This window comes from Diachasmimorpha longicaudata, chromosome 9 (assembly GCF_034640455.1).
Source record: "Diachasmimorpha longicaudata isolate KC_UGA_2023 chromosome 9, iyDiaLong2, whole genome shotgun sequence".
NCBI lineage: Eukaryota > Metazoa > Arthropoda > Insecta > Hymenoptera > Braconidae > Diachasmimorpha > Diachasmimorpha longicaudata.
Genome location: NC_087233.1, coordinates 7,391,766 through 7,419,115, shown reverse-complemented (window position 1 = coordinate 7,419,115; position 27,350 = coordinate 7,391,766). Strand labels below are relative to the sequence as shown.

Below are 27,350 nucleotides of genomic sequence, written 5' to 3'. Positions count from 1 at the left end.
AAACAGTTGGGAAGCTCAGATCAGGGTCTGCAGTATTTTATTTCGAATGGTTGGGCCTTGTCTCTGTACTCCTTACCTGGCCATCATGAGCTTCATGAACCTTTTAGTACTTCATTCATGATAGATACGTACAAATATTTATTTCTAGAAAACATCCCAATGTCAACAAGAAACTTCCCGCCATCGTTCTGGAACAGCCAACATCCCGGCGACGTTTACGATTACGCAACGGACCCATGGCATCCCCACTACCCCCAATACCACCACAGGTATTTAATCTCTTCGGAATCCTTCTCCCCGGGTTCGTTGGAAGATTATCACTAAAAAATTAATTTCTGTTCCATAAAATTGTCAGAGCCGTCCACGAGTATCATCATCACAACATGGCGGCAGCGGCGAGTTATGGCGGCCTGTTGTTAGGTGGCGCCAGAGGTCTCGGGCACCACACCTCCCACCACCCGGCACATCACTCGCACGCAGCGGCGTCTTACAAGGATTGGACGTCAGCGACACCGTCGCAATCCCTCGTCGACGCGTCGTCAGCGCCCCCCTACCCCCATGGGCCTTACGCGCCCCTCTCCGGTGAGTATTGGACCTGAAGAAATTAACAATGGTCCCCAGCGTCGAGGTGGCCACTCACTCCATAATTGAGTGATACGGGGATGTTAAAATGGAGTTGATTTTACGTGAGAGAAATCATTTTTGATCGACTTCATCAAGGGATGAAGGGAACAAAACGGGAAGAGGTCAAGGTATATCAGTTTCACTTAATGATTTCGGACGTGAGTGGCCCCTCGCACCTTGTACTTTAGCTAGACAAAAGCAATCAAATTTATATCTAGAAAAAAGTAAACAAAGTCAGCTAATTAATTTTCGACAGCAGTATGAACAACTCTGTGAGAATTAAATACGAAAAACAGTCGCTTTGTACAGGTCACGAAGACATTAGCATTAATTAGTACCGTAGAATTGAGTGTTCTCATTTTATTTGCAACAAAAGTCATTCTCAAATATTGTGCATACACAAAATTACGGTATACACGGGGTAGAAGTGCCAACACCACCCCAAGTAGTGTTTTAAAATGAAAAAAATGAAAGATTAATGAAACTGAAAAAGAGACGATGTCAGATATCACGTCGCTGTGTAAATTGTTATTTGTAAACTATATAAATATATATTCAAAAGACAATATTTATAATAAAGAAGACAATTATAAGATTAAAATCACAGTTATTTTGATTTATCTCTGAGTGCGTCGTATGTCTATCTGTGGGGCGGTGTTGGCCCCACTTCCCCGATATTCACCATCTCCACCCCCATCCCGTCATGCCCCGCAGTCCTACAGTCTCACTCCAATGAGGGAGAATGCTATTTCAAGCTATTAATGAACGTTCAATGAGAACATTTCCTGGAGTTGTGTCTCGCTACTGACGTCGACTCAATCTTCCCGACCAAATGAGCCCCTAAAGTCGTGTTATATTCATGTAGACGATGAACGCACCTATAAACTACACGAAATATTATCATTCTGATGATCAACCCCCTACCGACAAATCTCAACCAAAAACAAATCCTCAAGTAGAGACCTCACAAAAAAAAAATGATTCATCATCTCCTCTCGGTGGACGAGATCGTTGCATTGAGATATTAAGAAAGCTGCAGTGCTGGTGCAGCAAGCAATCGATCACTGTACAACATGTGATGGAATCAAAATGAGTGCAGGGAACGAAAAGTCGGCCGGGACCCTATGAATTTCTTCGTTTATATCCCCTCATCTCGATAGTCTCTTTTGTCCTTCCCAAAGCCCTCGCAGATACAGTGGATGGTTACTTAATGCGACTGGTCAGAATGGCGGTCTCGGCCATCAGGTATATAGGAAACCAGCAAGAAAGAGCGCAGGCGGTCCCTCAGATCCCCGCAATTAATAAGAGCTTAATGGGGGCCATGATATACCATCTCCTATTCACTCTCAAAACCCACCACCGCATCACATTTTGCATCTGTCCTCCCTCTCCCTCTCTCTCTCTCACTCCAGTTCAAATGATCCGCCTGCGGACAAAAAGACGAGCGGTAGCTGCCTCCCTATGAAACATTTGGCCAGGAGGTGCTCAGGACACGTTGGCAAAAAGGCGTCTCCCCATCTCCACCCGCCCTAACCTCTTTTTTTTTATCTCTATACCTCGTCTCTCCCTCTCTCACCGTATATAACTCGAAGTGGTCAAATTATATAAGACAGGAAGGGAGCAGAATTCTAAATGATTCTGCTTTCAGAAGCCCTCTTCCCACGGCGCAATATACCGATTTCTCGGATTTCTTTGCTTACCTCGAACCTCCACCCTTGGGAAAATGTCATTCCATCGTGAACGAGTTTATTGTTATTTTTGCCGAGCGATATCTCGCCGCCGGGCGGCTTATCGATCGATTCGATTTAATGCGACAGTACCGGGGAAGCTGATCCGGTTTTTTAATTTCATTATTTATGGATTTTTCATGAACGATTAATTATTCCAGTTGTAATCTTCAGCGTGTTTTTAGGTGTGACGTCACAAGTCCGCGGACGCTGGCTTTGGAGGTTAGTAGTGGCGCTGGGGAGCCAGCACGTGATGCGCGAGAATCACTAAACGATTTTTTATTGCGGCCCGAAATATCCGAAAATTATTGAACTTTCAATTTGTATTTCTGCGATCGGTATTGGCTGAGCAATTCATACATGAATAATCCGAGCATTATCATTTTAAAAACGACTTAATATCGAATGTTTATCGGTCCTGCGAATCTTCGGAGGAGACTCAGGTGTATTAGAACGACAAACCGGTTGCCATGATTCGAAAAACTCGTCTCCCCTCACTTATTTTTCTCCACTGATATACATAATGCACATGTGCCATACGGTATATGCTACGGGGCCAGTGCCGGCTGGAAGACAAAGGGCTTTTGGGACGTGGATGAAAGGTTTACGAGGTGGGTGAGTAGCTGTCCAAGGGGTAAAAAAAAGTTCAACGGTGCGGGTGTAAAACGCACGCCGGGCACTTTTCGCGCGGATGTAAAAGCCGCCGCGGGGCATTCTCGGTCTCTTTCACTCTAGCGTGTTTCTTCCTCTTATTTCTGCAGTGTACCTCTACCCCGTGAAGGGATGGGGTGGAGGGGGTGTGTATGCAGCTGCTACTGCGCTCTGATACTCCCTCCATCGGCCCGAGTCAGGAACACGCCTTCCATCGCTGGCCACGCCTCGGTCTTTTGCTGCACGCCGACTTTATTAACACGCCTTTTTTTTTTATTCATTTAATTGCATTTCATTTTAATTCCTGAGTATTTTTGCATTTTTTATTTGGGTCGTACACTTCAAGAGATTTTTTTTTTCACTGGAGATGATGCTCACTCTAAATTAAACATTATTTTTGATGCGAAAAAATGATAGTATTTTTCTATTCATTTTTTTTAAAGCAGAAATCAAAATTATTCTTTCAGTTCCCATTTTCGGAACCTTTTCCACCGCACATTTCACCGACTAAACATCACCCGACGTTATTCGCCCCAAAAAATCTCGATTCATCGGTCGCCTCAAACGCAAGCCCTTTTCCTCCTCCGAAAAAAATTCCCTCCCTCATCTCCCCAAGCGCTCGATGAATATTTCCCCAACACACGTGAATATATACCCCAAAGAGGGCTCAAAATCGATAGCAGCGTCGACCCTCGTTCCGCAACCCCCTCGGCTGGTGTCACTGATTCAGCCCTCGGCAGCCATTCGTTCAACCCTCTCCCGTCATTTTTCACTCCCACCCCCAAGCCCTCGGGCAAAAGCCGTTATTTCCAGTCACCGTTGATCCACCGAAAAAGGGCGTTATCCAGTGCGAAGCGGAAAAGTCCAAGTATTCGCAACTATATTGCCTCTGGAAAAGGGCTCACTGTTGCATTGGCGCTGGTAATGCCACATAATCCACCTTGTTTCGCCTTAAAATCACCTTTGAGAGTAGTTTTCACGGAGATACACGACTGAATCGTATAGATCCAACCAAACGGGTTCTCAAGAATTTGCTCAAAGGAATGCCGGCAACGTTCACTATTTCAACTGGCGTGCGCTACTGACTAAACTCCCCGTACCCTCCCCCCTCGCTATCGTCCCACATCCCTTTCGATTCCTCGCTCTCTCTCTCTCTGCTGATGTGATCTGAGTGATACTCCGTCATTCTTGGTAAACCATCATTGCTGGGGAAATCGCGAGGTCTTGAGTGCTCCGACAATCTCGTCTATTTAATTATTTTGAGGGTTTGAAAAGATATAAACAATATCTTTCGGAAGTTAATGCTAGAATGAACGGAAGACATTTATTAAATTCCCATTGTTGTCCTCGTTTCTCGATTTTTAATGAGTAAAGGTAATGCCAGTAGTCTGGTAGCGGACTAAATGGGCGAAAAAGACGATTTCTCAGTACGGACTTTGAAAATAGTCTTTAAAATTGACGTTGACTTCCACCGCGAAATCATTAAACCTCTTTAAATTAAACTACCTGTTATTACCCGGTCCGACGAGTGTATAACACTGGACATGAGATGAGAGTGACGGCCCGTTTAGGCAGTTGCACGAGCATTAAACTGTCTCCCTCTCTTCCTCCTCACCTCTCACTCCCGATCGTCCGGATTTTCACCGTCCTCTCGAGAGTAATTATATAATTGCGTAAATTAACTCGAATGGAATAAATTGGCTGTCGTTTAGCAGCGATTAAGAGAGATACATCGCAATTACTCGAGATTTCGATTGACAAAGATAGTGACCATCTGTACATGGTCGGGTGATTTTTTTCACTTGCAAAATGGCCTGAGAGTCGTAAAAAGCGGTCATTATTTTTTTTCGAAGATATTTTATAGTAGAAAAATATTTGGTTATAATAAATCGAAAAAGGGGGTATCACTCAATGAGTTGAATTCGAATAATCAAAAAAAATACCCGTAGATAATTGCTCAGTCCGTTTTACCCTGAGAAGCCAACTTTTTCCGGTGGTATTGCACCTGAAGTGAGCGATTGCCCCTAGGACAAAATCCATTAATCCCTCAGTCTGCCAATACTCCAACTCCACGATTGACAAATTCAATACACCTCGCTGCATTATTCATCATGCATTTTCCACCAGAATTCTTTCTCCTCGCCAACAGCATTCACCTCCATTAGGGCAAAAGGTGCAAAAATATGTGTGACTCGAATTTAAAATTCATACAAGTCCTGGGTAACTCGAGTGAGTGATGTGAAATGTTTTGTGCAAGAAATATGATAAAAATAAGTGCTCCAGGCGTGAGTTGTCCACTGGCCTCGGGGCAATTATTTTCGACGGTCGCGTAAAAAAGTTGTCTCTGTATTTGCTACTTTCGTTCACCGCAGTAAATTGTTCACGAATCATCGGTAAATTTCCCTGGAAAGTTTATCCAAAAGTTCCTCAACAATTTTACGGCTCCAGAATTTTTTTCAATTTGAGAATTTCGGATTTTTGTTAACTAAAGTTTATATGGATCAAGATTTCCTTAATTAAAATTCCAAATAGACCTCTGAAGTAAATAAACAATGAACATGAAGTACCAAGAACTTTTTCAACCTCAGATATTAAAAATTGATTTATTTCACTTTTCGATTTCACCTGCACTAGACTTTTTTTGAAGGATTTTGTAAGGCCCCGAGATTTTTTAAAGGTCCGAATTTTGGATTCTGATGGTGTTGAGGTTCTCTCTCGTATTATCGCTCCGGCACGCGCCTTGAAAATGGCGTCCCTGTGACGTCACAACGGGCATTAAAGCAAAAGAGAGGAGGATGAGAAATCCCACGGCTGCACTCCTGGGATCGGCCAGTAGCTACGGCACCATTGGTCAGACCGCCGAGTGGTGGGAGTGGTCCGACAACGCGGCCAGTGCGCCACCAGAGCTACATTGATCTCTCGAGGTGTTTTGTATCACTGGAAATAAAATTTCAGGTCATTTGAGGATATCCTTGAGGACTGATAACCCGGGCAATACTTCTCGATAATTAATAAGAATCCTAAAAAGTCGTTTAAGGTATTCTAATTGATTACAGATTCATTAATTCGTATCAAAGCATTCAAAGTCGGTTTTCCATTCGACTTCCATTGACGGACAGCCTGTCCTGCCCCACCAGTTGTTAAGTAAAATGTAATTTAACCCATTAAATTATTTTTATCGCGAAATGTTATGATTCTCGAGGATATTTTCACCACTAAAAACCTCAAAGTCGTTAATTTTAATCAACGATTAAATGATCTTTTGGGCTCGCAAGCCTTTATCCACCCCAATGGCACCGAAAGCTCCCGAAATTAAGCGATTAAATAACAAAGCCAGATCTCACCAAGACCTCGTGAAGAAACGCGAAACAATTTCCCCGTTTCCCTTGGAAAATTCAACCCTGAGATACTTTTAAGGGGCAGTGAATCGCGCCGGTGCGGGGTTGAATGACACGTACATTCGAATATTGAATGTTAAATTAAACGAGAGATTCCATTGTCCGTTTTCCCGGGGTCTTCTAGAGAGACTGAGGTCCGTACACAGGGAGCATTGTGATGACCCTTATCAATGGGGGTCGCTGGAGACCCCTCGCTGCGCCCGGAATCCAATAAACCCCCGCGTGAGTGGAGCCGAGAGAGAGGGCGATGTTCAACGTCAATCGTTGTCACATCCACTGAGAATTAGGGGCTAATGTTTTATGATCTCTCAGCCCTTATTTTCCTTCCACCTTGTGGACTGAAACTATCGACAGGGGTGGGGATGCACTTGGAATTACATTTGCAATGTCCAACCCCTGGAAAAATAATTTATTTCAATGAAAAAAAAATTCTTTCTGTCTTGAAAATAATTTCTATTCGTTTCTAAAAAGTGTTTAGAAAATAATGAGCTTGAAATATTGTTTACTGGTGTCATCATCGCACCCCCGAATTACAAACCATCGTCTCTCACCCGAGGGGAGGCAGGAGAGATCCTGACTCCGTGACTCGACAAATAGTAGGCAATATTGTTCGGGTTAGCCAACACCCCATTTGCAACCCTCGAGGGCCCCTCGGACGTTTTGTTCCCGGATAATGCGCCACATATTTGCTCTGACATTGTGCACCACCCGGCGGATAATATGCCCCCACCGGGTTTCAATGCAGTCGGAGATTTATGATGCCTTCATCGATTAGAAATATCTATTACCCGTAATATCAAAATAGACGATATTCGCACGATCTAGAGGGGGATTACGAATTTTTGGGGGCAGAAATCTATTCGTAAGCCCAGAATTATTTTCTTGAATGATGAACTGATGAGCTGATGTCTTTACCGTGGGAATATATCTCTTTACTTACTCGCGATAAATCCCATTAATTAAATAATTAATGAGATTTTTTAGGCGCAAGAAAATTCACGAAAAAAATTCAGATGTGTCTTCGGAAGTTTCGAAGAACTTTTCAATGTCTTCTCGTGATATCTGAGCACAAATATCAAGTGGACAAATCGCACATTGCATTTCTCCACATGCAAAAATATCAACTTAATTTTTTTCCTCTACATAGTTGCGGAAATAGAACGGAATTTCTCTTTGAAAAAGTGCAACTTGACTTCATTCTCCTCCACTCGAGTGAATCCAGATCCATAAATTTTTCATAACTGAGAAGAATGTTCCAGTCGGCTGTAGTGGAGAATTCCTGAAGTTATTCGTCAGCAACTTCCATATTTGTTCACAACACCGGTAATTATTATAGCCGCAAAGAGATTTATGCCGGTTATAATTGTTTCCTCGGAGTCGATAGACATCGCTGTGAAATTGAAGTACGAGAATGAGATTCAATTAGTTCAATTGATACAAACAAATTTCTACGAGGGAAAAAATCCCATCGATGTGAGGAATTGATAGAAAAATTGGAGTAAAAGACTTTACCGTTCAGGAATCAGTCGAGACTAATTTTTAAAAATAATAATTTTGCAAATTCTTACCGTCAGTTTCAGTGGAATATTATCCCCACATTTCATTGGCCCTATTCGCAGCACAAACCGCCAATAATCATGAATACCGCACCCGGAAATTCCCTCCCCCGAAGGTCATCCCAGCAAGTCCATTCATCCCGCCATAATCTCGTGCCCAAACAAATAAATAATACGATTCGATAATCGAAACATATTCACCACTAACTGTGGGTCGTTCTCGACAACTTGTCGACTAATCTTTCTTATCAAATGATACTCGAGTGTCTCGATGCCGTTCGACCGCCTCTTGACAATTTTCCGGATCACTGGCTCCAACATCGAATAATACTCAACGCTTAACCCCGCCCTTTCCCCCGGAAAGATCGATTGATGTCCTCAGTATCACGAAAAAAAAATAATTTGACTTCAAGAGAACAGGTAGAAGCACACGCGCAGGCACGTGTATCCCTTTGGAAGCTCGTTGTTCAATAACTCGTACCGTCTGTCCGCTCGTTTCTAAACAGTTTCGCGGGTTGTTGCACATCCGAGAGGAGATAGCAGATAGATAAAGTCATGCACGTGGCGACGCGTGGCCTTGAAGCAGTTGATATCTTCGATTAATCGAAATTTCAATAAAGATGATAAGACTGTCTGTCTAGGGTTGTTGTTTAAATTGTTTCCCTTTCAAACAATCGAAAAATTCTATTTCATTCTTTTCTATATTCACAAATACTTCACCTAATGATTATTAATTACTTAATTTATCGGAACTCACCGGAAATAAATTGCGAGTTGTGCAAGTAACAACTGTATTAATTGTATTAACGTAAATCTTCAGCATAATAATGCCAATGAATTTTTCTGTTCATCAGTGGACGAGAGGAATCCATTATTCGTATCCATAAACGAGCTTTTAATCGTCTCCGATGATCAGTCGAGTTAAATTCCCCCGGTCGTATCAAGATCCGAGATAAAAGAGACTGTAACATTGGCTTTAACATGGAGATCTCAACTGCTTGATCTCGTGACGCACCGTGTGGGACTAAAGACCCGGGGAACATCCGTCCTTGTCGGTGGTGTCGCAGCGGGCGCCATCACCGAATCAGCACCCTCGCATCACTCAAAATCCCCACCGATTTCAAATCGAAGGAGAGGAATTATATTTCGGGCCTTTTTTTTTTAACGTGGGACTACGCCGAGAGGCCGAATTAATGCAAATTAATTTACTTTATGGTGGCACTAATTGTCATTTTCTGTGGGTTTCAGGTCTAGATCAGGTACAGGTACAGGTACAGGATTCCAAGGATCTCTTCTGGTTCTAGAACACGCGGGACTCGGGAGGATTATTGTGATGACTCGCGTCCGGAACTGAAAATATTTTTTGTTACAACTCTGTTGGTGGGAGGCAGTCGACCCTGGGGCCCAGTGATGTGGGATGTGTGTACATAGTGTTACCTAATTATTTTAAGGCTGTTTAGGTAGTGAAGGTGAGAAAATTATGGGACATGTAGTGGTAGATTGCAAATTGCACGCACCATTTCACGATTTTGAAGTGAATGCCAGGAGAAATTTGATCGCGGAATAGAAATTTCTCGTTTTGCTTTATGTTACAATTGGAAAATGGTTTTCTAGTGGCTGAAAAATTTGTAATTGGCGAATTCGTAATTGGGATTATTTATTTATTCGAAAGTACTTTCTATTCTGCGATCAACAATGGTACAGAGTACATGCTCTCTAGTGTACAAACCACGGATCTCTAGTTCATCAGTAGTAGGTATCATTATAATAATTTTTTCAAAGGAAAAATGATCTATTTATTGAATGAAATTCTTGTCATAACGTCATATCCACATGAACGCTGTATTGTAATATATATCCTGTGGGAGTGTTCCACTTGACAATTCACGAGTAAATGATACATAAATACATACTCCAAAGGTTTAATTACTCCCTTCCAAAAGCCAAATTATTTTTCCCTAAATAAATCAGTTCCCAACTCAATATTCGGTTCGCTAAGTAGCTGTTGTCTCCTACCCCCCTGGGGACTTAATCGAGTGAGCAATTAACGCACGATATTGAAATTCCCCGTTACACGTCTCCGGGCGAATTTTTCCCCCGATTTTCACGAGTCTTCGATTTGGACTCTGGGACACGTGTAAAACGCCATCGCTGACACATCTGGCGGATCTTTAGGAGCATGAGAGAAGCCCTAATTAACCCCGACACCTTCAGGCACCCGGAAATGAGCTCCATGGACCGCTTGACACAAGTACATGGGCGTCTTTAATAACGAGATATCGATGAGTCGGGATTTTCGTCCGGGAATTTCTCTTTCTGGAAATTTAGTTGGGCCGCCCGCGGTGGGGGGAACATCGGGGATGACGGAGAGCCCGAACCCCTGGGACCTTTCCACACGGGGATTCTACAAAGTTGTCCTGATAAATCAGAAAGAACTTCTTTTATTTTAGTTTTGGTTTTAACGTTTCGTAATAGCGTGGGATTTTTTTTACTGGAGGTGCGTGTGTAGTGAAGTAATGTTTAATAACTCAACCGTGAATGCGACATTGTACATTTGTCAAATATTTAGGAGTATAAAGACAATGTAGGAGTAATGAAATTAATAAAAAATTATTAATTGAAAATGAGAGGAATTTTCATCTGAAAAGTTTCCTCGAGTTGTACAAATCGTGTGCCCCAGGAAGTCCCCCCACGTGGTCCTCACGTGGCTTCCTGTCTCCCTTTTTTTCCACGTCTCGACATCTGTACATATTTCGTAATACACGATAAAATACATACTCGAGTCTTACATTCGCGTACGCTCGAATGAAAAAGACGAAAGAAGGCGGAACCGTATGATTTATAGCAGACAACGAAAGAGGAGAGATCGAGATCATTAACCCATCGATGTAAAAATATGAGGGCGCGGGTAAACAGTATTAAAAAAAATTACACTTCAACAATTGACTGTTTCTTCTCTCTCGGCAGATGAAATAAATAATTTTCGTTGATTTATCGGGGGAATCTGGTCGATAAATTAAAAGTAAATGAGGAAAAAAATATGAGGGGACCGCGCAGGGGCTAACGGAGAGGCAAAATAAAGAAATGGGGAGAGGATTTCGGTAATTACAGAGGGGGGGAGTGCTGAGGTGGAGACGCAAAAGCGTCGAGGGCGCCCAGTAAATCTTGGACGTCTTGGCTCTTTTCTCTTGTCCTTTTACCTTTCTCAATCTTGTCCACATGACTTTTGTTCAGTGCTTATCTAGAGATCGTAAACCGCACACCTTCTGGGCCTGCCAGGGGGCCATAATTTATTTCAAGATTTATTGGCTTTTGCTACTGTTTTATTAAATTTTTCGGGTACTTCGCAGATGAATTTCTGCATGAAAAAAAATTATTGTAGAGCAGAATCTATTTTGTCGACAAAAAATGTACCCTGAACTTGACTGACTGGTCAACATTACATAATTAATTACGTGATTGATTATTTTGAAAGATTTTGTCTTATCAACTGGCCTCAATTTAATGATTCACTGATGTGATGATTGGCTTTGAGCAATTGGATAGGTCATCAATATATTTGTGATGGTGTAAAGGTTCTCTGAACTTTTAATTTTATTAAAATCGATGCAAATAGCTCTTCACACCGGCATTTTTATTAAATTATGGCATCGGCTGGTGATAATCTTCTGTTTACCCAGTTGTCATGACTAACCTGTACCGCCACGCCGTGACTGGTCCAATAAACTTTTCATCAAAGATAAATTCACATTATCTCAAGCCTTCCCAGCTTAAACCTCAACCCGAAGGCATAGTAAATTTTTATAACGACAATTTTTTTTCACCGAACCAAGTGAATTCCCTGACGTCATGTGTTTATTGAAGTCGATTAATGTAATTTCACTGGCGCCAATATTTCCAGTCCAACGCTCGTGTCACCATCAACTGCACCTCCAAGTCAATCGAGTTCATGATGGACAATCAAGCAAATAACATTAAGAAAATTTTTTATTCGGTAAACAATTGCGAATAAGAAATGGGCAAGTACTTGACTGCAAGTAGTTCATTTCCTTTATGAGTCAGACCCAATATAACTTTCTAGAAGCGAAAAAAAATTATTTGAGAGCCAGTTATTCTAAAAATATTATTATTAAACATATTACGGATGTGCACGTGGATGTCGTACACTTGTTCCCCTCAATTTTACCCCACTTGAATACCGTAGGGGTGCGGAAGACCCCTCGGACGCACTCCCTGCAATGGAGAAGAAAATTCGATAGGAACAATCGACCGTGAATGTAAATATCAATCCTCTCGGTCTCACTTTGTACGAAATTAAATAGTCAGGGTTGTAAATTAATGAATAACCCGATAATATCAATTCCAATTAGTCAACTGAATAAAGGCAATCAGCTAAAAAAATGAAAATAATTTATTTTTCGCAAGAAATTCAAGCTGCGCCGATTTTCCGTGTGAATGAATAATTAAACAACCGCAGCAACAATTAAATAGAATGCTCGCGTGTTCTACACAGCCCCCGCAATTACCAGCAGCGGCGAGCCGATAATTCTCTCCGCAGTCGATCTTATCGCGCCTATCTATCGAATTGCTCCTCACTCGTTCGGCATTTCTGAGACGTGAGGGAGCGAGAGAGTGAGCGAATGGATCTCGGAGTCGTTGGAGGCTTTCGTTGTGTCGGTGTATGACATAGTGACGCCGGGTAGTCCAACGACAAAGGACGAAAAAATGTCTAGGAATGCCGACTCAACATATTTCGGCAGTGTCACCTACACAGTTTCATTTTATCTATCTTCAAAAGGTGCTCCGTCTACGTGAAACCGCTTTTGATGTAATCAACCTAAATGTGTCAAAATTACCGGAATAAAATCCACCCCATTTTCTCCAACAATTCTAACAATATTTTCAATTAAAATTTTCCAAAGTCTTGAATTTAATTTTTTTTAGACATTTAGACATCACATTGTCTGAGCACTTGAAAAATTTTTAATTCGTGCACCTGCATTTTCCACCCTCGTCTTTTGCCCGTCAACCCCTTCTGAAAAAAATCAAGGGTTGATGGATGCAACTGGCAAGCACGTGCAACGATTCGTCTATTTATCACTCAGCCATTTGCTCCCTCATTCAAGCTCATCACGTACGAAACATCAGCCGGAATGGCATTAATATTATTCATCCAGTGTGGAGCCTAATGAGTCGAGTGTTCAGGGTAGAAGTGGAGCTGTCGATACCTTAAAGGCGCCTGGGCCACGTTGAAGTGAAATAAGACGGATTATATCGGCGGTGAGACGACACGAACTAGAGCGGGGCAGAATGAAATATGAAAAAAAATCGTACGATATAAGAATGAAGAAATAGACGAGGACAGAGGGAGCGGAGCGGTTTCCGTTCAACTCTGGAGTGCCTCCAGCGCAGCCTCCTCCAGGGGCCAAGCAGCCGTGGAATGTCTTCATTAAAATACCCGGGCTCATCATTTATGCAGAGCAAAAACACGAAGAGGTGAGGGTGTTCTCTCTCTTCTCCTCTGGGGTTCATGCACTTTTCCTTTTCAAAGCCGAATGATGGTTTCAATTTCTTCCTGAACTTTCCAAAGGACGATTTCGACTGTACGGAGTCGTCTTGTACACGAGAAAAGTTTTATTTTGGAGCCCAAAATATTTAAACCACCAAAAATGGGGATATCGTTAGCATAATCAACCCTCGCATTAGCGAACTCACTCAGTCAACCGACAGACGTCTCTGTACCGCCAAAACAAACATCATTATCAATAGGTTAGCAAACAAATGCTTGAAAGAGTCATCACGGCTTATCTCCCCAGCGGATAACTTTCAAAAATTCTGAATCGTCATGCCAAACATTCTTTTTTCATGTCCAACTTTTTCCCTGTCGATGCTCACCTACGTCTTCATGACGAGACCCCACGCGAGGCTAGTCATCCTCTCCCACGAGTTGGATTTATGACTCGAAAATGTCTAGAATCATTCGATAGCCAGCGAAGAGTAGTAACATTATTTAATAAAACAATCGATCAATTTTTGTGAGTAAAAATTTCTTTTGGTTATTGGGTGATGGAATAACTTGGAAAAATGGAAATTTATATATATTTTCCAATAAATTAATATTCCCCCGGGTCCATGTGACTCTCTGACTCGAAGATGAGACACAGTTGATATCGAACGATTCCCAGTCAAGATGTGGACCTACGGTGGCCCCAGCGCGACGGGGCGCACAGGCGTGCAGACGCCCGTTTGATCACTCTCGATCCCCGAGAAGACACGAAACGATCTGGGGAATTAGGCAGCATGATCTAGGCATTCCTCCGTCTCCCAGGGCGACCGATACCGCTACAAATCCACTTTTTTTCTCGCCATGGACTTGACGACGACAGGAACAATTGCGGGAATAATTTCACACCCATCCGGGCTTGTTTGTGTTTCGATCAATGAGACTAGACTGTTTGGAATCGATTCATCATACCCGATTGAATGATTGATTGAAGGGCTATTTGATTTTATGTACTCCCGCGTGAGGTAAAAGAATTCTATCAAATTCCAAAAATATATTCATCAATAAAAAATCATTCCCCGTCTCGCGGAGTAATTTTTTTTGTAGGGATTCTAGTTAATAAAATAAATCATAAAAATACTTTTTGAAGCTCACACAATTCGTTTAATTGATTCACAGTTACAAAACGACAATCGATAATCTAATCCTATAAATAATCTAGCGAACTAATCGTATGGGTGTAATGTATCAATGAGTCCGTCGTATTGAAATAAGTGTTGAAGAAAATTTTGGTGGAGAGATGGTGAGTGGTAGCTGTAGATTAAAGTCTTGGTGGAGTCCTATGGAGGACATACAGGTATGGCATGGTGTTTATATGCCACTGGCGTCCAGCTGTTCGAATATGCATACAATGAGACACAAGCCATCCGTCCGCGTCGCTAAAACCACGACAGGGCTTTTCGGTATATGCTACTCCATCCTCCTTCCATTTCTCCCTCTGTTCCTCTTGTTGGCATTCCTTGCGTCTCACTGTGAAGACCCCGGTTGACGGCTTCCTGCGCGTTATGTACACTATTTGAGATGGATTGGACGGCAATGATAAGCGTTTAGCGATAAATTTACCATTGCGACTGACACCCAACGCCGGCTTTTCACGGTGAATTTACATAATGAATTATAACGTTTTTCGGACTTCCGTACGAGGAGATATCGATAAAAAATTGCACTAGGAAATTGTACTATAAAATTCACTGACATTTGACAAAAGTAGTTGCTATTTTATGTAAACAATTGCGGACAACTGTATTTAATCGAGAGACTCTGGAAGTTTGTGAAGAGCAATTTTTTAAGGAATAAAAAAGTGTCTGCTATTTTTTAAATTGACTGTTCCAAAATTCGTCGGACATTTTGAGGTCTTTTGAAGAGAATTTCTCCTCGTATACTGATCTACTTATTTTCTATTCATATTTCTATTGCTCGAGTCGTGTGCTCAGGTCTACGAAGTGATTATTATTTTTTTGGGAATTCGATCGCACTCTCCGCATGTTCCCAAGTTCTTCAGGTTCTTTTAGATGTTATCAGGGTCGAATTTCGCACAGTGCGGGTAGCCCGGAGGACAGGGTCGCGGGGTGATGCTGTCTGGGAAGGCCATCACCATTGAGAGGGCCATCAGTGCGATGAAGACGATTTTCAGGAGTTCCTGAAAACGTAAGTAGATAATGTATGTGCGGGATCAGACCACTTGGAAAAAATGATATTGTCCCATAAATTTTTGAGCCTCCCATCATAGAAACAATTGTATATGATTCAAAGAGACATTAAAAAAAATCCGGACACCTGACTTCACTGTTAAATTATTAAGCAATATTGTTAGAAAAAAAAATATGTCGCACTCACTTGGAACATTTTGAAATGTATAATATTATCTCGTTTGCGAGGAAACAAAAAATCCAGCACGTTTCAACGTTCGTCGAACTGACACCACTTGCGAAAGGGAAGGCTGTCGATCAGACTGTCCAAAGTGGAGATCACTGAATGAGCAGTTGGCGGTTCTGCAGGTAACTTAAACCCATCATCCCACTCCACCGCCAAATCCGTGAATGCAAAGTTCAATGACGCAATAGATGTGCGAATCTTCGTTACGCTCGCGATTATGTTTGCCCTACCACGTGTGAAACGCAAACATTCTCATATCGCGAGTATTTTCGTTGGTATTGATGATTTGCTAGACAAATCCCTAAATCCCGTAATTCCTAATCAAATATGTGGCTTTTCTAATAGTAATAGAGCAGACACGTGTATGACCTGTCACCTGATTTAATTGAGGGAAGTCTTTTCTTTTCATTAATCAAATTTTTAAGAATTAGATTTTGTTCAACCCTCAGTTATTTAGTTCATAAAAAATCGAATAAAAAAAAATCTCTCTTCACCATCAACTTTCCACTGTCTCTCATGCGTATCACGAGGCCACATCGTCGCAGCGCCAATCCCATTGGACGTTAGACTCCGCTGCCCTCGTCACCATGGCAACCCACCCCCAATTCGTCCAACACCCCAACACACACACAAATGAGAAAACCAACTGTACCCGGGGTTGTGTATAAGGGGAGTGAGAAGCAAATAACTCGCGAAAACACGTAAATTAAACGCACTATGAGGGTTGATGGGGCGGAATGGAAGCGAGTGAGCCCGTGACCCACCCTCACTCGTGAAACATAGCCGTCATAAGAGGATATTAAACTCCTCGGTTTCTACGACTTCGTCGCATCAAAGGGAAGGAAAAATTATCCACAGCTGGATAAAAAAATTGGAATAAAAATTTCTGCACTTATGAACGGAATGAACGATTTACCGCACGCTCCCCCTGAAAGGTTTCTCCTTCATCCATTACCCTGGAGAAATATTTTCCCTCCATTGCCAACTAATCAAAGTCCTCCCATCAATACCGACAGCATCATACCAGTAAAAATGTCACCCTAAAAAAACTACCCCCCGAGAAAAATTCTTTTTCCACTGACAGCATGTTGATTTTAATTATTTAAGTCACCTGTCCAAACGGGAAAATAGATATACACCGCCGAGGAGTGAGAAATACTTTGGATAACTCATTCGATGTTTGAGATATGGAAAGCGCTCGCGGCATTTGTCGGCATCGCAAAAGATGTATAAAGAATTATCGCTCACTTCTCAGCTTGCTCTGGTGCATTCTGCGGTGGAGAAAATGATAGGACGAGGGGGCTGGGGGGTGTGAGGGAGGGCAGGAGGGGCGGCTACATGGACTCCCCTGAGAAACGATGAACGCTGGTGATACGTGCAGGGGGTACATACACCAGAAGTACCTGGATTGGTTGCTGAATCAATATGGCCGGCGTGCATCAATCGAGGATATAATTGACAAGGTAATTGGCGCGCTTTCATATACACCCGAGCCGAGTGAAGTGCACGACGCGCATCCACAACGACCGAGGGGGTTTCGAAATGCCAGGGGGTGAGGGGAAAAAGCAGTCAACCCACGAAATAAACGCATGTAGGGAAAGTTGGAGTCGTTTGACTCCTTCTGGAAGTATTTTATGGAATTCTATGATTCGCACTGGGGGATAAGAAAATTGCTGAAGAAAAGATTATTTATGGGAGACGGGATGTCCTCCGTCGCGAGGACTTCATTCGATTAACATTCCCGCGGAGAATTAGTGGTATTTAATTGATATTTTATGAGGTGAATAAACGGGGTAAATTAGAATTCGTGAGGGATTATTTATTTATTTGAAAAGAATTCTGCCCGAATCGCTATTGGAAGTTAATCATCCCCGAGATGGTCATCATCGTCTGGAGCACTTCCACGATTTATGAAACGTGATCAGTCGGTTGTTTACAACGATGGATCGACTGGAAGGTTAATACCGACCTCGATCCTCAGACATCTCGGGTATTCTCCTGGCCAGATCGGTTCCACCCAACCATCCTAGACGCGATCGCGTGCCCCAGTGTAATTAGCGTCGCCATTAGCGATGCCGAGGGACGCCCAACGGTCGCCACCATTTTCCCCCGTGTGGGAGAAAAACTGGGATTTTATCAATTCAATGCACAGGATATTTTCCCGACTCAATCAGCCCCCTCAGCAATAAAAAAAAATATCGGGGCTCGTAATTTTCTGCTGATGCTGTGCTACGACGACTCTATCGCGCGAAGTGTATCAGCCACTGTCGGCGCGAGTTTTCACGACAGCCGGCACTACACTGGGCGACGCAAACCATCTGGTCAGCGATGTTTCATAAGAATGCATGTACTGCGTTTTTTATTGCCTCATTGTTGAGCTATCAGGTGCCCAGAGGCCGGTGCATTCAAATTGAAATTGTAGACATATGACTAATGACGGGATTAACATGACCAATAATTAACGCAAAAATATTTCCGGAGAATTTTTCATTGGCGGGATAATCGTACCGTTTGATTTCCACGGTAGCAGATTTCCAGTTGTCGGCGATCGGTAGAAATGAATGAAAATAAAACATTCGATTTTCCACGGTAATGAACCTCTCCCGGGGATAACTCAAGCCGTGGGGTACACCATCTTCCGCTCTTTGAATAAAACCCGACCGTTCCAGACAGTTAGAAAGCGCGAATTATGTGCGTTAAATAATGCAGCATTATACCGCATTGGTATGTCACTTGTGGCTTGATTAATGGGATAATAAAAATTCCAGGTACTCTTCTTTTAAATGCATCCTTTTGGTTGTAACCGAACCAATAATGTTGCGGGCCGACGAGTGCCGGAGGAACAACAAGTGGGTCACGCATCGGATGACACGAAAATGCTACATTCTAGTGGGTTATGGGGATGTGCGGAATAAAAAAATTCTCAACCCCGGGAAACAACTTTATTGATCATTTTTTTATCCACCAATTTCACGAGAGGGAGGTTAGACTCGTTTTAGGGTAAAAATTCAATTGCTAGGGCACACAAAATAGCAAAAAAAAAAAATCTGTACTCGAGAGTACTCAAGCAGACAATGATATCCCCAATTAATACCATCCCCAGCATTCCCCAGCTTCACCGCGCGAGTTTACCATTTTTCTTCGCGTCATTCCTTCCCCGAGTCCCCTTCACGGTCAACGAAAATGATGTATACCACGATCGACAAAGGAAAAAGTACGAGATTGATCGCACAGAGTCCAGGAGTCCACAAGCCGAACGAAAGGTTGGATTAGTGGTTTATCTCGTCATCTCGTACACGAGTTCCCCCCTCGATGATGGCTGTTCTCATATCGACGAGTGTTGTTTTAACGTTCGTCGGAGTGCATCCTGCAGGGTGAGAAGAGTGAGAGGGAGGGAGGGGTGAGGGTGATGGATCCAGTATGAGGGACGCGAGTTGCATTTGAAATTGGCTGGGTTGTTGGGGCGTACGTATAAAAGTGTTTCGTGGATTCCGAGGGGGTAAAAAGTATTGGGCGCGATGGCCGCGCACGAAAAGGCCTCACAAAGGACGCCGACTCGCGGGTCCAGTGCAAACATCCAATGACGCATATTCCCCTTGAAATATTACTGTTTTGGTTTATTGCGAGAATTAATTTCACGCAGAGAACAGTTGGAGAGCAATTTACCAAATTTTTATTTTATGAAAAATGGTTGCGACATTATTGTTTATGTCTTATCAATTTTGCGTGAATATTCGAATAAAAATAAAGAATGGTAAGTCATTCTGGGTAATAAAAGTCCTAGACCAGGGACTGATTACCCAATAATAATTTATTCGGTAATTTTTGATGTAATGAACAGTGGGTTCAGTCAATTTTCTCGAATGAGCGAATAAAAATTCCCAGTTTCGCATTATTTGCCCCGATATAGCGTGAAAAAAAATGTAGAATGGATTCCGCTGGACGATTACTAGACTTGTTTGGTAATTTTTCTCCAAGTTTTTTTTTCACCGTTTACCGATACCAAACTTAACCGTCGAGCAATTGCCGATCAATCGGTTTTTTTTTTCACGATACGTTTTACGGATAGAAGAGAGAACCGGTTGAGGTGTGGGGTTGTAGGGAACACGTGGTGGTGAGAGAGAAATGATGTGACGTCAGGAGTTAATACAATAGAATACTTGGCAAACAGGTTAGGGAGCGTTCAACTTTGGTGGCACGTGGATCAGTGACAAGTGTAGATTTGACATGAGATCATGTGACAGTGGAGTACATGAGGAGCCCTCGAGGTACAACGATAGGAAAAAAATTACGACGAGGAGGAGCTGTGCGAATCAAGAAACTACTCTCCCGATGATTGCACAGGTAATTTTTAAATATGCGCTGAGGACTTATTAAAAAAGGATATATATATATTTTGTTTATAATCTGTCTTCAAAGGAAACGCTCGATTTTTTTTCGGATTTCTAAACTGCTTTAAATTATTACCAAATTGGTCTGCAAATCTGGACTCTGCAGTTTTTAGAAATTTTTAGAATGTTCTGGCATCCATTCAAAGAAATTTAATCAAAAAAATTTCTTATCACATTGGAAATTATAGTGAAGACACGTGTCTATCTCCCGCAATAAATTCTCTCCATATTTGTCCCCCTAAAATCCCTTCCATTCATCACCATAAAATTATCCCACTGAATTTCTCAAAAATAATCAAGTGATAACGAAAGGGATTAGCCTGTTCTGATAGAGAGTGAAATATATTCTAAATTCGTCGCTTCAATGAGAAGAATTCCCACAATTAGTTTCCAATTCCCCACCACCAATATTGAATTACCATAAAAAATGAAGCGACAACATCCTGGAATTTTTTTTCATCGCCAAAATATCCGTCTCCCTTCCCCGCGAATAATAGCTTCAAATTCCCGGAAAGAATAAGACCGCGAATGGCAAGAGTGCGCCACTGCCCGATCCCCGCGACTCTCAGTCGGTAATACAGAATCAAAATCAATCGGCGCAACAGCGTTGCCAGATCTCCGCGAGCGGTGTGGATTCATCCCCCGCAGGGGAATCACAACACAGTTATCGGGGATGGAAAAAGTGGTGTAATTTGAAGAGTCTCGTTATGTATTCATTGACCCGCGGGTCATGGGGATTCTCCACAAGCCAAGTAAGTAATTTCTCACAATTAAACATTTTTCTCACGGCTGTTGATCCGCCCTTTTGTAATTATATAACCCTGGCAATGTGTGTCCTCCCCGCTCCGCTAACTCTCCTCGCCAGCCACCACAAAACATCCCCCGCAGTTCCAACAAAAGTGATTCCCAAATTTTAACGACTAACGTAGACCAATTGATTCACCCCCCGCACTTTGATTTACTACCCCTGTCATCGTTAATGCTCCTCAATGCCAATGTAGATTATCGACATGAGTACCTGTCCACCAACGAGATTCCGTATTACACCACTTCGTGCGCTGGTTGCATTTCTACTTGTTGTTGCACTCTTCTGGTATAAAATTTTACTGGTGGATCGTCAAGACTAGATGTCTTCCTAACACTCAATTATCGACATGAATACTTGGCCGCCAAGGAGATTTCGTGTGACACCACTACGTGCTATATTAGCATTCTCAATAATTCTCCTCTTATTCTGGTTGCGACTGCTGAATGAGGATCCACCGAGGCCACCGTGCAGCGTTCCCGAGAAATTTACAGAACGTCTGCATGAGCTGAGTTACCGGTGAGTTCAAATACTGTTTTTAGAACAAGACTATAAACGATTTTAAGACACCTTCAGCACCGATGGACGGTAACTTACCATCAGATGGCACCGCGTCATGCACAGCGAGTCGCCGCTGGAGTGGCTTACCATCTGATGGTAAATTACGTACTGATGAGTCATCATGTACAATCAGTCGATTAGAGGAAATTTCAATTTTTGGACCATCTCCAACAAGAATGTTCTTGATTAATTATCTTGTACTTCATGCTAGGACTCACTTGGTACTGGCAAAACTTGGTCTCGTACATTTCCTATGCTTTGGAGCCCTCTGGGGTCAGGTGCGGATTGGGCGTGCCTTGCCCTGGGCTCGTAAACTCGAACTCTGCATGGTGGATACATTGAGAGATGACGGGTTAATCACAAAAGCCTTCAGGGAGGAGGGCTTGAGTGCTTCATATTTGTACGCCTCAGGGATTTACAGAGTACAGGAGCACGAAGTTGGTGAGGATGCTCCTAAACTTGAGATCGTCGTTTTCGAAGAGGATACAGTGGTAAGTTTGCCACGAGGAGACTAAACACAAGACAACACTTGACTCTTCGACTATTGATCTCCTGATTTTTAATAGACACAGATGGTAAGAAGAGTCGGCTGGACGAGACGCGTTCTTCCCCCCGATTGTGAGTTATCACCGAGTTTACAGTGCTTCCCGCCACAATTGGCGATACCTCCATTACCAGCAAAGCAATTTGGTGGTCATCTGATGCCGGTTCCCCGCGAGGGTATTGAGCTACAAAAGTACCATTATCCAAATGACTGGTGGCTCGAGATAAAGCCAACAGACTGTATCGAACTGAATCAGGATAGTACGTAAAGTGCTCCTGCACGCGATTTAACTTAGAAGTTAACATCGATAATGGGATTAAGGGTGAAAAGTTAATTGTGAAAGACTCACGGCAGAGTGTTTAACTCACCGTTAACAATGACTTATATACCTGTACAAAGAGAACAGCGGATGCAATTTCAGGATGGAATTGTGGGTGATACTCGTCAACCAGAAGTTAACAGCTGCTAGTCATAAATTTATCATATTCATTCTTCATTCCAGTACGATATTTCTATCACTCGAGGCGAACGACTTAATCATGTTTTATAATTCATTTACAAAGCGCTAATTGCATATTGTTGTAAGACACTGGGACTAACGTGAAAGTAGATGCCCAACAAAGGGCTAGACTATGAAAATGCTTCGTGCCACATTCTAGTCTTCTTTTCAATGTGATTCATTTGTATTACAGTTTTGTAGTTCCTTTATCAGATCTTCCTCACAGATTAGATTTTACAAATTATACGATTAATAAATGAGAGATTATATCAGCAGTTGTCCAACGTCAATAAATAGCATGTGACAATCGATAATTCATTTTTTTTAATGTTACAAACTCAGACGTATTCTAGGGTGACATCGATCATCTGTCAACTTCATCAGCACGTACTTACAGTGTCATCTGGAGGTAGTGGGGGGGTCTGACCTGTCCCCGATGGTGGCTGGTAAGTGTGTTGATCTTTGGCTGACCTTATTCATTCTGAATTGATCGTGTTTATCTTGTACGACAACTGGGGCTAAAAGACACTCGGGGTGAATTTCTCCTACATGAGAGGGTGCATGGATGAGCGATCCTGACCCGGCTTCCGTCGCACTGGAAACTTCACCAGTTGTTGATCATGGACAATCGTCTATTGTCGTGGAGGAATGTCTTGTCGACAGGCTTCGCTGGTAATTTATGTGCTGGTCCGGTCAAAGCCAAGATGACGTTCTCGATCAGCCAATACCAACACAGTCCTCAAATTCGAGGAGTTGCACATTCTGTAAGACCTGGACAACAGCCAAGGTACACAATTGAGAAAAATCGAGTTGCAAATTTATTCAAATCCATGAAATTATTGGCTCAGCCCACATTCTCGGTCAGTTGGGAATCTCTGGCTGAGTTGAAAGAACTCAGCCCGAGTGTCGGTTATTGATTTGTTGTTTATAAACAGCCAATTAAGCTCATATATCGATGTGGGAGGCTGGGGATTATGGCTACACCACATCCCCCTGAATTGTGAAACCCTCGCGTCTCAGTTGGCTAATGATTTGTTTAACTTTGACAGCGACTTGAGCCCGCAAATTTCTCGGGTACGTCGTTAACTTCAAAAACTCACGGGATCTGAAGGCCCGGCATGAGGCCTCGAAAGGAGAGTCACGTGTTCGATTAAAGTTTCACTTGCAGGCTAATCATCTTTCACCAGTCGTAAATGTCGGCAAAATTAAGATATTCTTCTGCTGTCATGTCGAGAAAAAGAATCATAATTCACGACCTTCTGTCAGACCATTCGTACAGATAATCACTGGGGAATCCAACCCGAAGAATTATTGATTGAATTTTTCTATTGACCCGGTAGTTCGACTCTGGAGTTACTCTACACCTTTAAGTGCATTAAATAATCCATAAAAAAAATGCCTCAGCCTCACCTTGACTCTCGCCCGAGTAACCTACGTCGTAAAACCAGGAGGCGGCTAAATGACGAGCATAACTAACCGTAGGGGCACGTTGCTTTCACCGAGACCTTCTTCCCTCTTCGAGGGCGCTACGTAGGGAAAGTTTTACCCGCGATATAAATTCACAAACATTTTTCATTCAAATAATCGTTATTCCCCGGTTAAAATCGAACCTAGCGGAAGTGGTAGGAAAGTTCACCGCTTGGAGATTCAAATTACAGTGCGGGCCCCCGTGATAGCTGAATTTATGGCGATGCTAATCTACTCTTCTCCGGGTAGTTGGTATAATTTTACGGAGAATTTAACCTTGGTATCTTCAGCAACTCACTGTGAGTTAAATTCGATGGAAAATAATAGCCGGTGAGTGGCTGTCCGGACTTTTCCGAGAGCCTCTGAGTGCTGGATAATTGTGGAATGGGATCATCAGCCTCGACCATTGGCGACTGAAGGAGCGAGAAGAAAGGTAATTCGACTCCGGATGCAGATGACTGTCAGCTTCTGGAGTTATCACCGGTGAAAAGGAAATTCCACTCTTCGTTAATCGCTCTTGTAAATTGTCCCACCACCAGATTTTTCAATTGCGAGGAAATTTCTCCGGTGGGGGACCGTATAAAGTGCGACTCTCTGGTCTAGTTTTGCTGGTGTCCAGCGGTCTGGAAGTGAGGCACTAGTGTGTCAGGAATGGATTGTTCAAGTGATATAATTAGGGTACAAGTTTTCAACTCGGATGATGAATATTCGAGTAATGGTTTGATAGACCTTCGACCTTTCGATAACAATCATTCGGATATTGATGGAATATTTTTATCCCCAGATTTGGTTCTGGTTCGCGCTCGTTGTGGTGCTGTTGGAATTAGTGCAATTACCGGAAGCTCGAAAATATATGCGACCCTGGAAATTTCATGGGTCCAAGTCTCGATGGCATGAGTTGTCGCGAGGACCCAGGTATCGATTCAAGAGGCGGCCACCGAAATATCATCGATCGAAATGGTGAGTCTGGTCAGGACTATCTTTCGATTTTTGCCATTGATTTCAAGTAAGACTCCCGAAAAAATAATTAAAATTTTTTAAAACAATTAATCAGTCGTGAAAGTTCTCGAAATATTTCACGACGACTCCTGGAACTCCAAAACTACCGAAGAAGACCAATAAATATCTCGTCACATAATTTGCTCGGTCTCTCGCCTGCATCTGTGCTGATAACGCGCAACACTTTTTCCAACTTCTTCGTTTCTCCCATAAAATCACCCTACATTATTACCCCGGAGCCAGTGAAATCAGGCCGTTATTTTCATTGTCAACAATATGCGCTACAGCGAGGAGTGAATATCAATCGAGGAACCGTAATGAGTCCATTTTCAACGTCAGCTCTGAAGTTTCCGCTGATGCGAACGCATGATTTTCACTGGATAATTGCCCTCTCACGCGTTTACAGCCTCAGTAATGGCAGGATTTTGGTGTCACTGAGCTTTGAGTAGAGATATTTACCGGTGGTACCTCCAAGCACATAGAAAATCATAGGTCATGACGTTCATATGGGACCTGAATGTATTTTCGCGCCATGGGCACGCCCTACTTTTCGGTGCAACACTCCATGTGTCAGCGATTCGGGATAGGGAGGGGGGAGGGGGAGCGACAGGGTACGTTGTCTCGATAATTATAGAACTGGTGGAGGTATTTTACGGACTGGCAATTTATGGTTGTTGAGAATTCCCAGTTGAAGTAATTTTTCAATAATTAATTTCCCCTTTGATTTCTGCGGAGGTTTTCTCTCACCTTTCTCCTTTCGTTTTTATTTCGCTCTTCAATAGGTACTCAAGCCGATATGCATCGCAATATCTCGCTGATGAGGAGCCCTATACCATAGAAATTGAACTGCCGAAGCATCGTCGTAGGGCTAACCACCTTCACTCAAAAATGTGGGACAAGAGGCACCGCGACTATGACGATGACGACGAGGATCACGATAAATCGGATTTAATTTCGGAGAAGAGAATTCGCGTGAAGGTAATTATAAAATAATATCAATAACTTATCACGAATAATTTTATTCCAGGCCGTTAGATATCTATTGCTCCCAAATTTCACTAAACAAATTTTAAAAGAGTGAAAAGTTCACTCTGTGCGACCAATAGCCATCTGTTCTCCCCTAAATTTTCCTCCTACCCCACGATAATTCATTATATTGTCGCTGCCGATATTCACGAGTGACCGAACCCGATGAAAGCAGACGGGAAAATGTTTTCATTGAAATCGAAAAATAAATACCGAATGCAAATATCAATATCTCGCTACCAATTTGAATAAAAGCCCCAATTTCCCGCACACTTTATCAAAATACATAATCAATTCGAGCGCCATATTTTTCTGAAGCTTATGAAGTCAAAATTGCCATTTCGGCATTTTATTTTACAAAATAATTTTTTTTAAGCGATACATAAAAATATAAAGATTGAGCTGTCAAGCTGAGATAGTGAAGAGATTTTATAATGCCCCGTGACTTTTATATGACCTTCAGATGACCTACAAGACCCTTCCCATCAAAATAAAAACCAAACCTACCCTTTACAAAGAAGCCTCCATTTCACGGACTTGATTTCTGTGACATTTCGAAGTCCCGCGATGCAACGAGTTTTTTCTCGCGTTGATATATCCAGTAGTTATGGTCATATCCGCTCAGACAGACAAAAATCGTACGCTAATAAATATTTCTGGAAAATAATTTCTTTCTAATTGCCAGTGGATAAAAGGAGAGAACCCAAAACTCCGGATAAAGATCTCCCGAAACGATAGCCCATCTGATCTGGGGGTCATCGATATGAGGAACGTCACACCTGACGCGGGATACCACTCCGAGCATGACTTCCAAGCAGTCACACCGACGTACGCCGTCAACGGGTGGGCGAAATTACCCGCGAGGGGCTTTCGCGACATTTAATCCCACCCCTGAATTCCCCGGCATTAAAATTCACAAGTTTCTTACGACACGTGAACAAGTGGGACTAAGTGCAAGGGAAAAAGTTTTGCTGCTGCGTAATGACATTTATGTATTTATGCAGGGGTTGCACCTGGATCCAGGGGCGTCAATATTTATTTTTGTTGTATTTATATATTTATTGCTTGCAAAACACTTCACCCCAATTTAATCAATTATAAAACATAATGTGTGAATAAATAAATAGGAATTGAGGACAAATTATGGAAGAAGGAAAATAAAA

General features: G+C 42.5%; 3 protein-coding genes and 2 long non-coding RNA genes across 8 annotated transcripts in view; 3 read left to right on the top strand and 2 right to left on the bottom strand.

Annotated features, from left to right (window-relative positions):
* LOC135166052 (protein vestigial) overlaps positions 1-10,522 on the top strand; it is a 42,578-nt gene extending 32,056 nt beyond the window's left edge. Inside the window, exons 4-6 of one of the 2 annotated variants that reach the window (XM_064127982.1) lie at positions 149-269; positions 356-582; positions 9,205-10,522. In XM_064127982.1, coding sequence (XP_063984052.1) covers positions 149-269; positions 356-582; positions 9,205-9,260 — 404 coding nt within the window. In that variant the 3' untranslated portion in view covers positions 9,261-10,522. The remainder of the gene's footprint in view (positions 1-148; positions 270-355; positions 583-9,204) is intronic. The other variant, XM_064127981.1, reaches the window with a different exon arrangement.
* Positions 5,601-8,481, bottom strand: LOC135166055 (uncharacterized). Its single transcript, XR_010299622.1, has 3 exons — positions 7,969-8,481; positions 6,347-7,790; positions 5,601-5,939 (listed from the first exon to the last, which is right to left on the bottom strand). It is a non-coding gene; the product is annotated as an uncharacterized LOC135166055 (long non-coding RNA).
* A 4,075-nt stretch (positions 10,523-14,597) lies between the features above and the next one.
* Positions 14,598-20,376, bottom strand: LOC135165725 (uncharacterized). Its single transcript, XR_010299560.1, has 2 exons — positions 15,857-20,376; positions 14,598-15,659 (listed from the first exon to the last, which is right to left on the bottom strand). It is a non-coding gene; the product is annotated as an uncharacterized LOC135165725 (long non-coding RNA).
* Positions 20,377-21,296: 920 nt separating this feature from the next.
* LOC135165722 (uncharacterized) lies at positions 21,297-22,970 on the top strand. Its single transcript, XM_064127293.1, has 3 exons — positions 21,297-21,610; positions 21,864-22,143; positions 22,219-22,970. Exons 1-3 carry the CDS (start codon positions 21,441-21,443, stop codon positions 22,462-22,464), a joined length of 696 nt encoding a protein of 231 aa, XP_063983363.1. The 5' UTR covers positions 21,297-21,440; the 3' UTR covers positions 22,465-22,970.
* Positions 22,971-23,129: 159 nt separating this feature from the next.
* Positions 23,130-27,330, top strand: LOC135165724 (uncharacterized). Of its 3 annotated transcripts, XM_064127295.1 has the most exons (5): positions 23,708-24,595; positions 24,702-24,840; positions 24,947-25,122; positions 25,944-26,139; positions 26,873-27,330. In XM_064127295.1, the coding sequence occupies exons 2-5, from the start codon at positions 24,814-24,816 to the stop codon at positions 27,068-27,070; spliced, it is 597 nt and encodes a 198-aa protein (XP_063983365.1). In that variant the 5' UTR covers positions 23,708-24,595; positions 24,702-24,813; the 3' UTR covers positions 27,071-27,330. The 3 variants fall into 3 exon arrangements, with proteins under 3 accessions (XP_063983364.1, XP_063983365.1, XP_063983366.1); XM_064127294.1 differs by lacking the exons at positions 23,708-24,595; positions 24,702-24,840 and adding an exon at positions 23,130-23,482; XM_064127296.1 differs by lacking the exon at positions 23,708-24,595 and having other exon boundaries at positions 24,659-24,874.
* Positions 27,331-27,350: the final 20 nt, after the last annotated feature.

Excerpts from the sequence above, each read along its gene's own strand:
- LOC135165722 (XM_064127293.1), top strand. The coding sequence starts at position 21,441 with ATGAATACTTGGCCGCCAAGGAGATTTCGTGTGACACCACTACGTGCT. Across the intron at positions 21,611-21,863 it reads CTGCATGAGCTGAGTTACCG|GACTCACTTGGTACTGGCAA; the intron begins GTGAGTTCAAAT and ends ACTTCATGCTAG. Across the intron at positions 22,144-22,218 it reads TTTTCGAAGAGGATACAGTG|ACACAGATGGTAAGAAGAGT; the intron begins GTAAGTTTGCCA and ends GATTTTTAATAG.
- LOC135165724 (XM_064127294.1), top strand. The coding sequence starts at position 23,375 with ATGTGCTGGTCCGGTCAAAGCCAAGATGACGTTCTCGATCAGCCAATA. Across the intron at positions 23,483-24,946 it reads AGACCTGGACAACAGCCAAG|ATTTGGTTCTGGTTCGCGCT; the intron begins GTACACAATTGA and ends TTTTATCCCCAG. Across the intron at positions 26,140-26,872 it reads AGAAGAGAATTCGCGTGAAG|TGGATAAAAGGAGAGAACCC; the intron begins GTAATTATAAAA and ends TCTAATTGCCAG.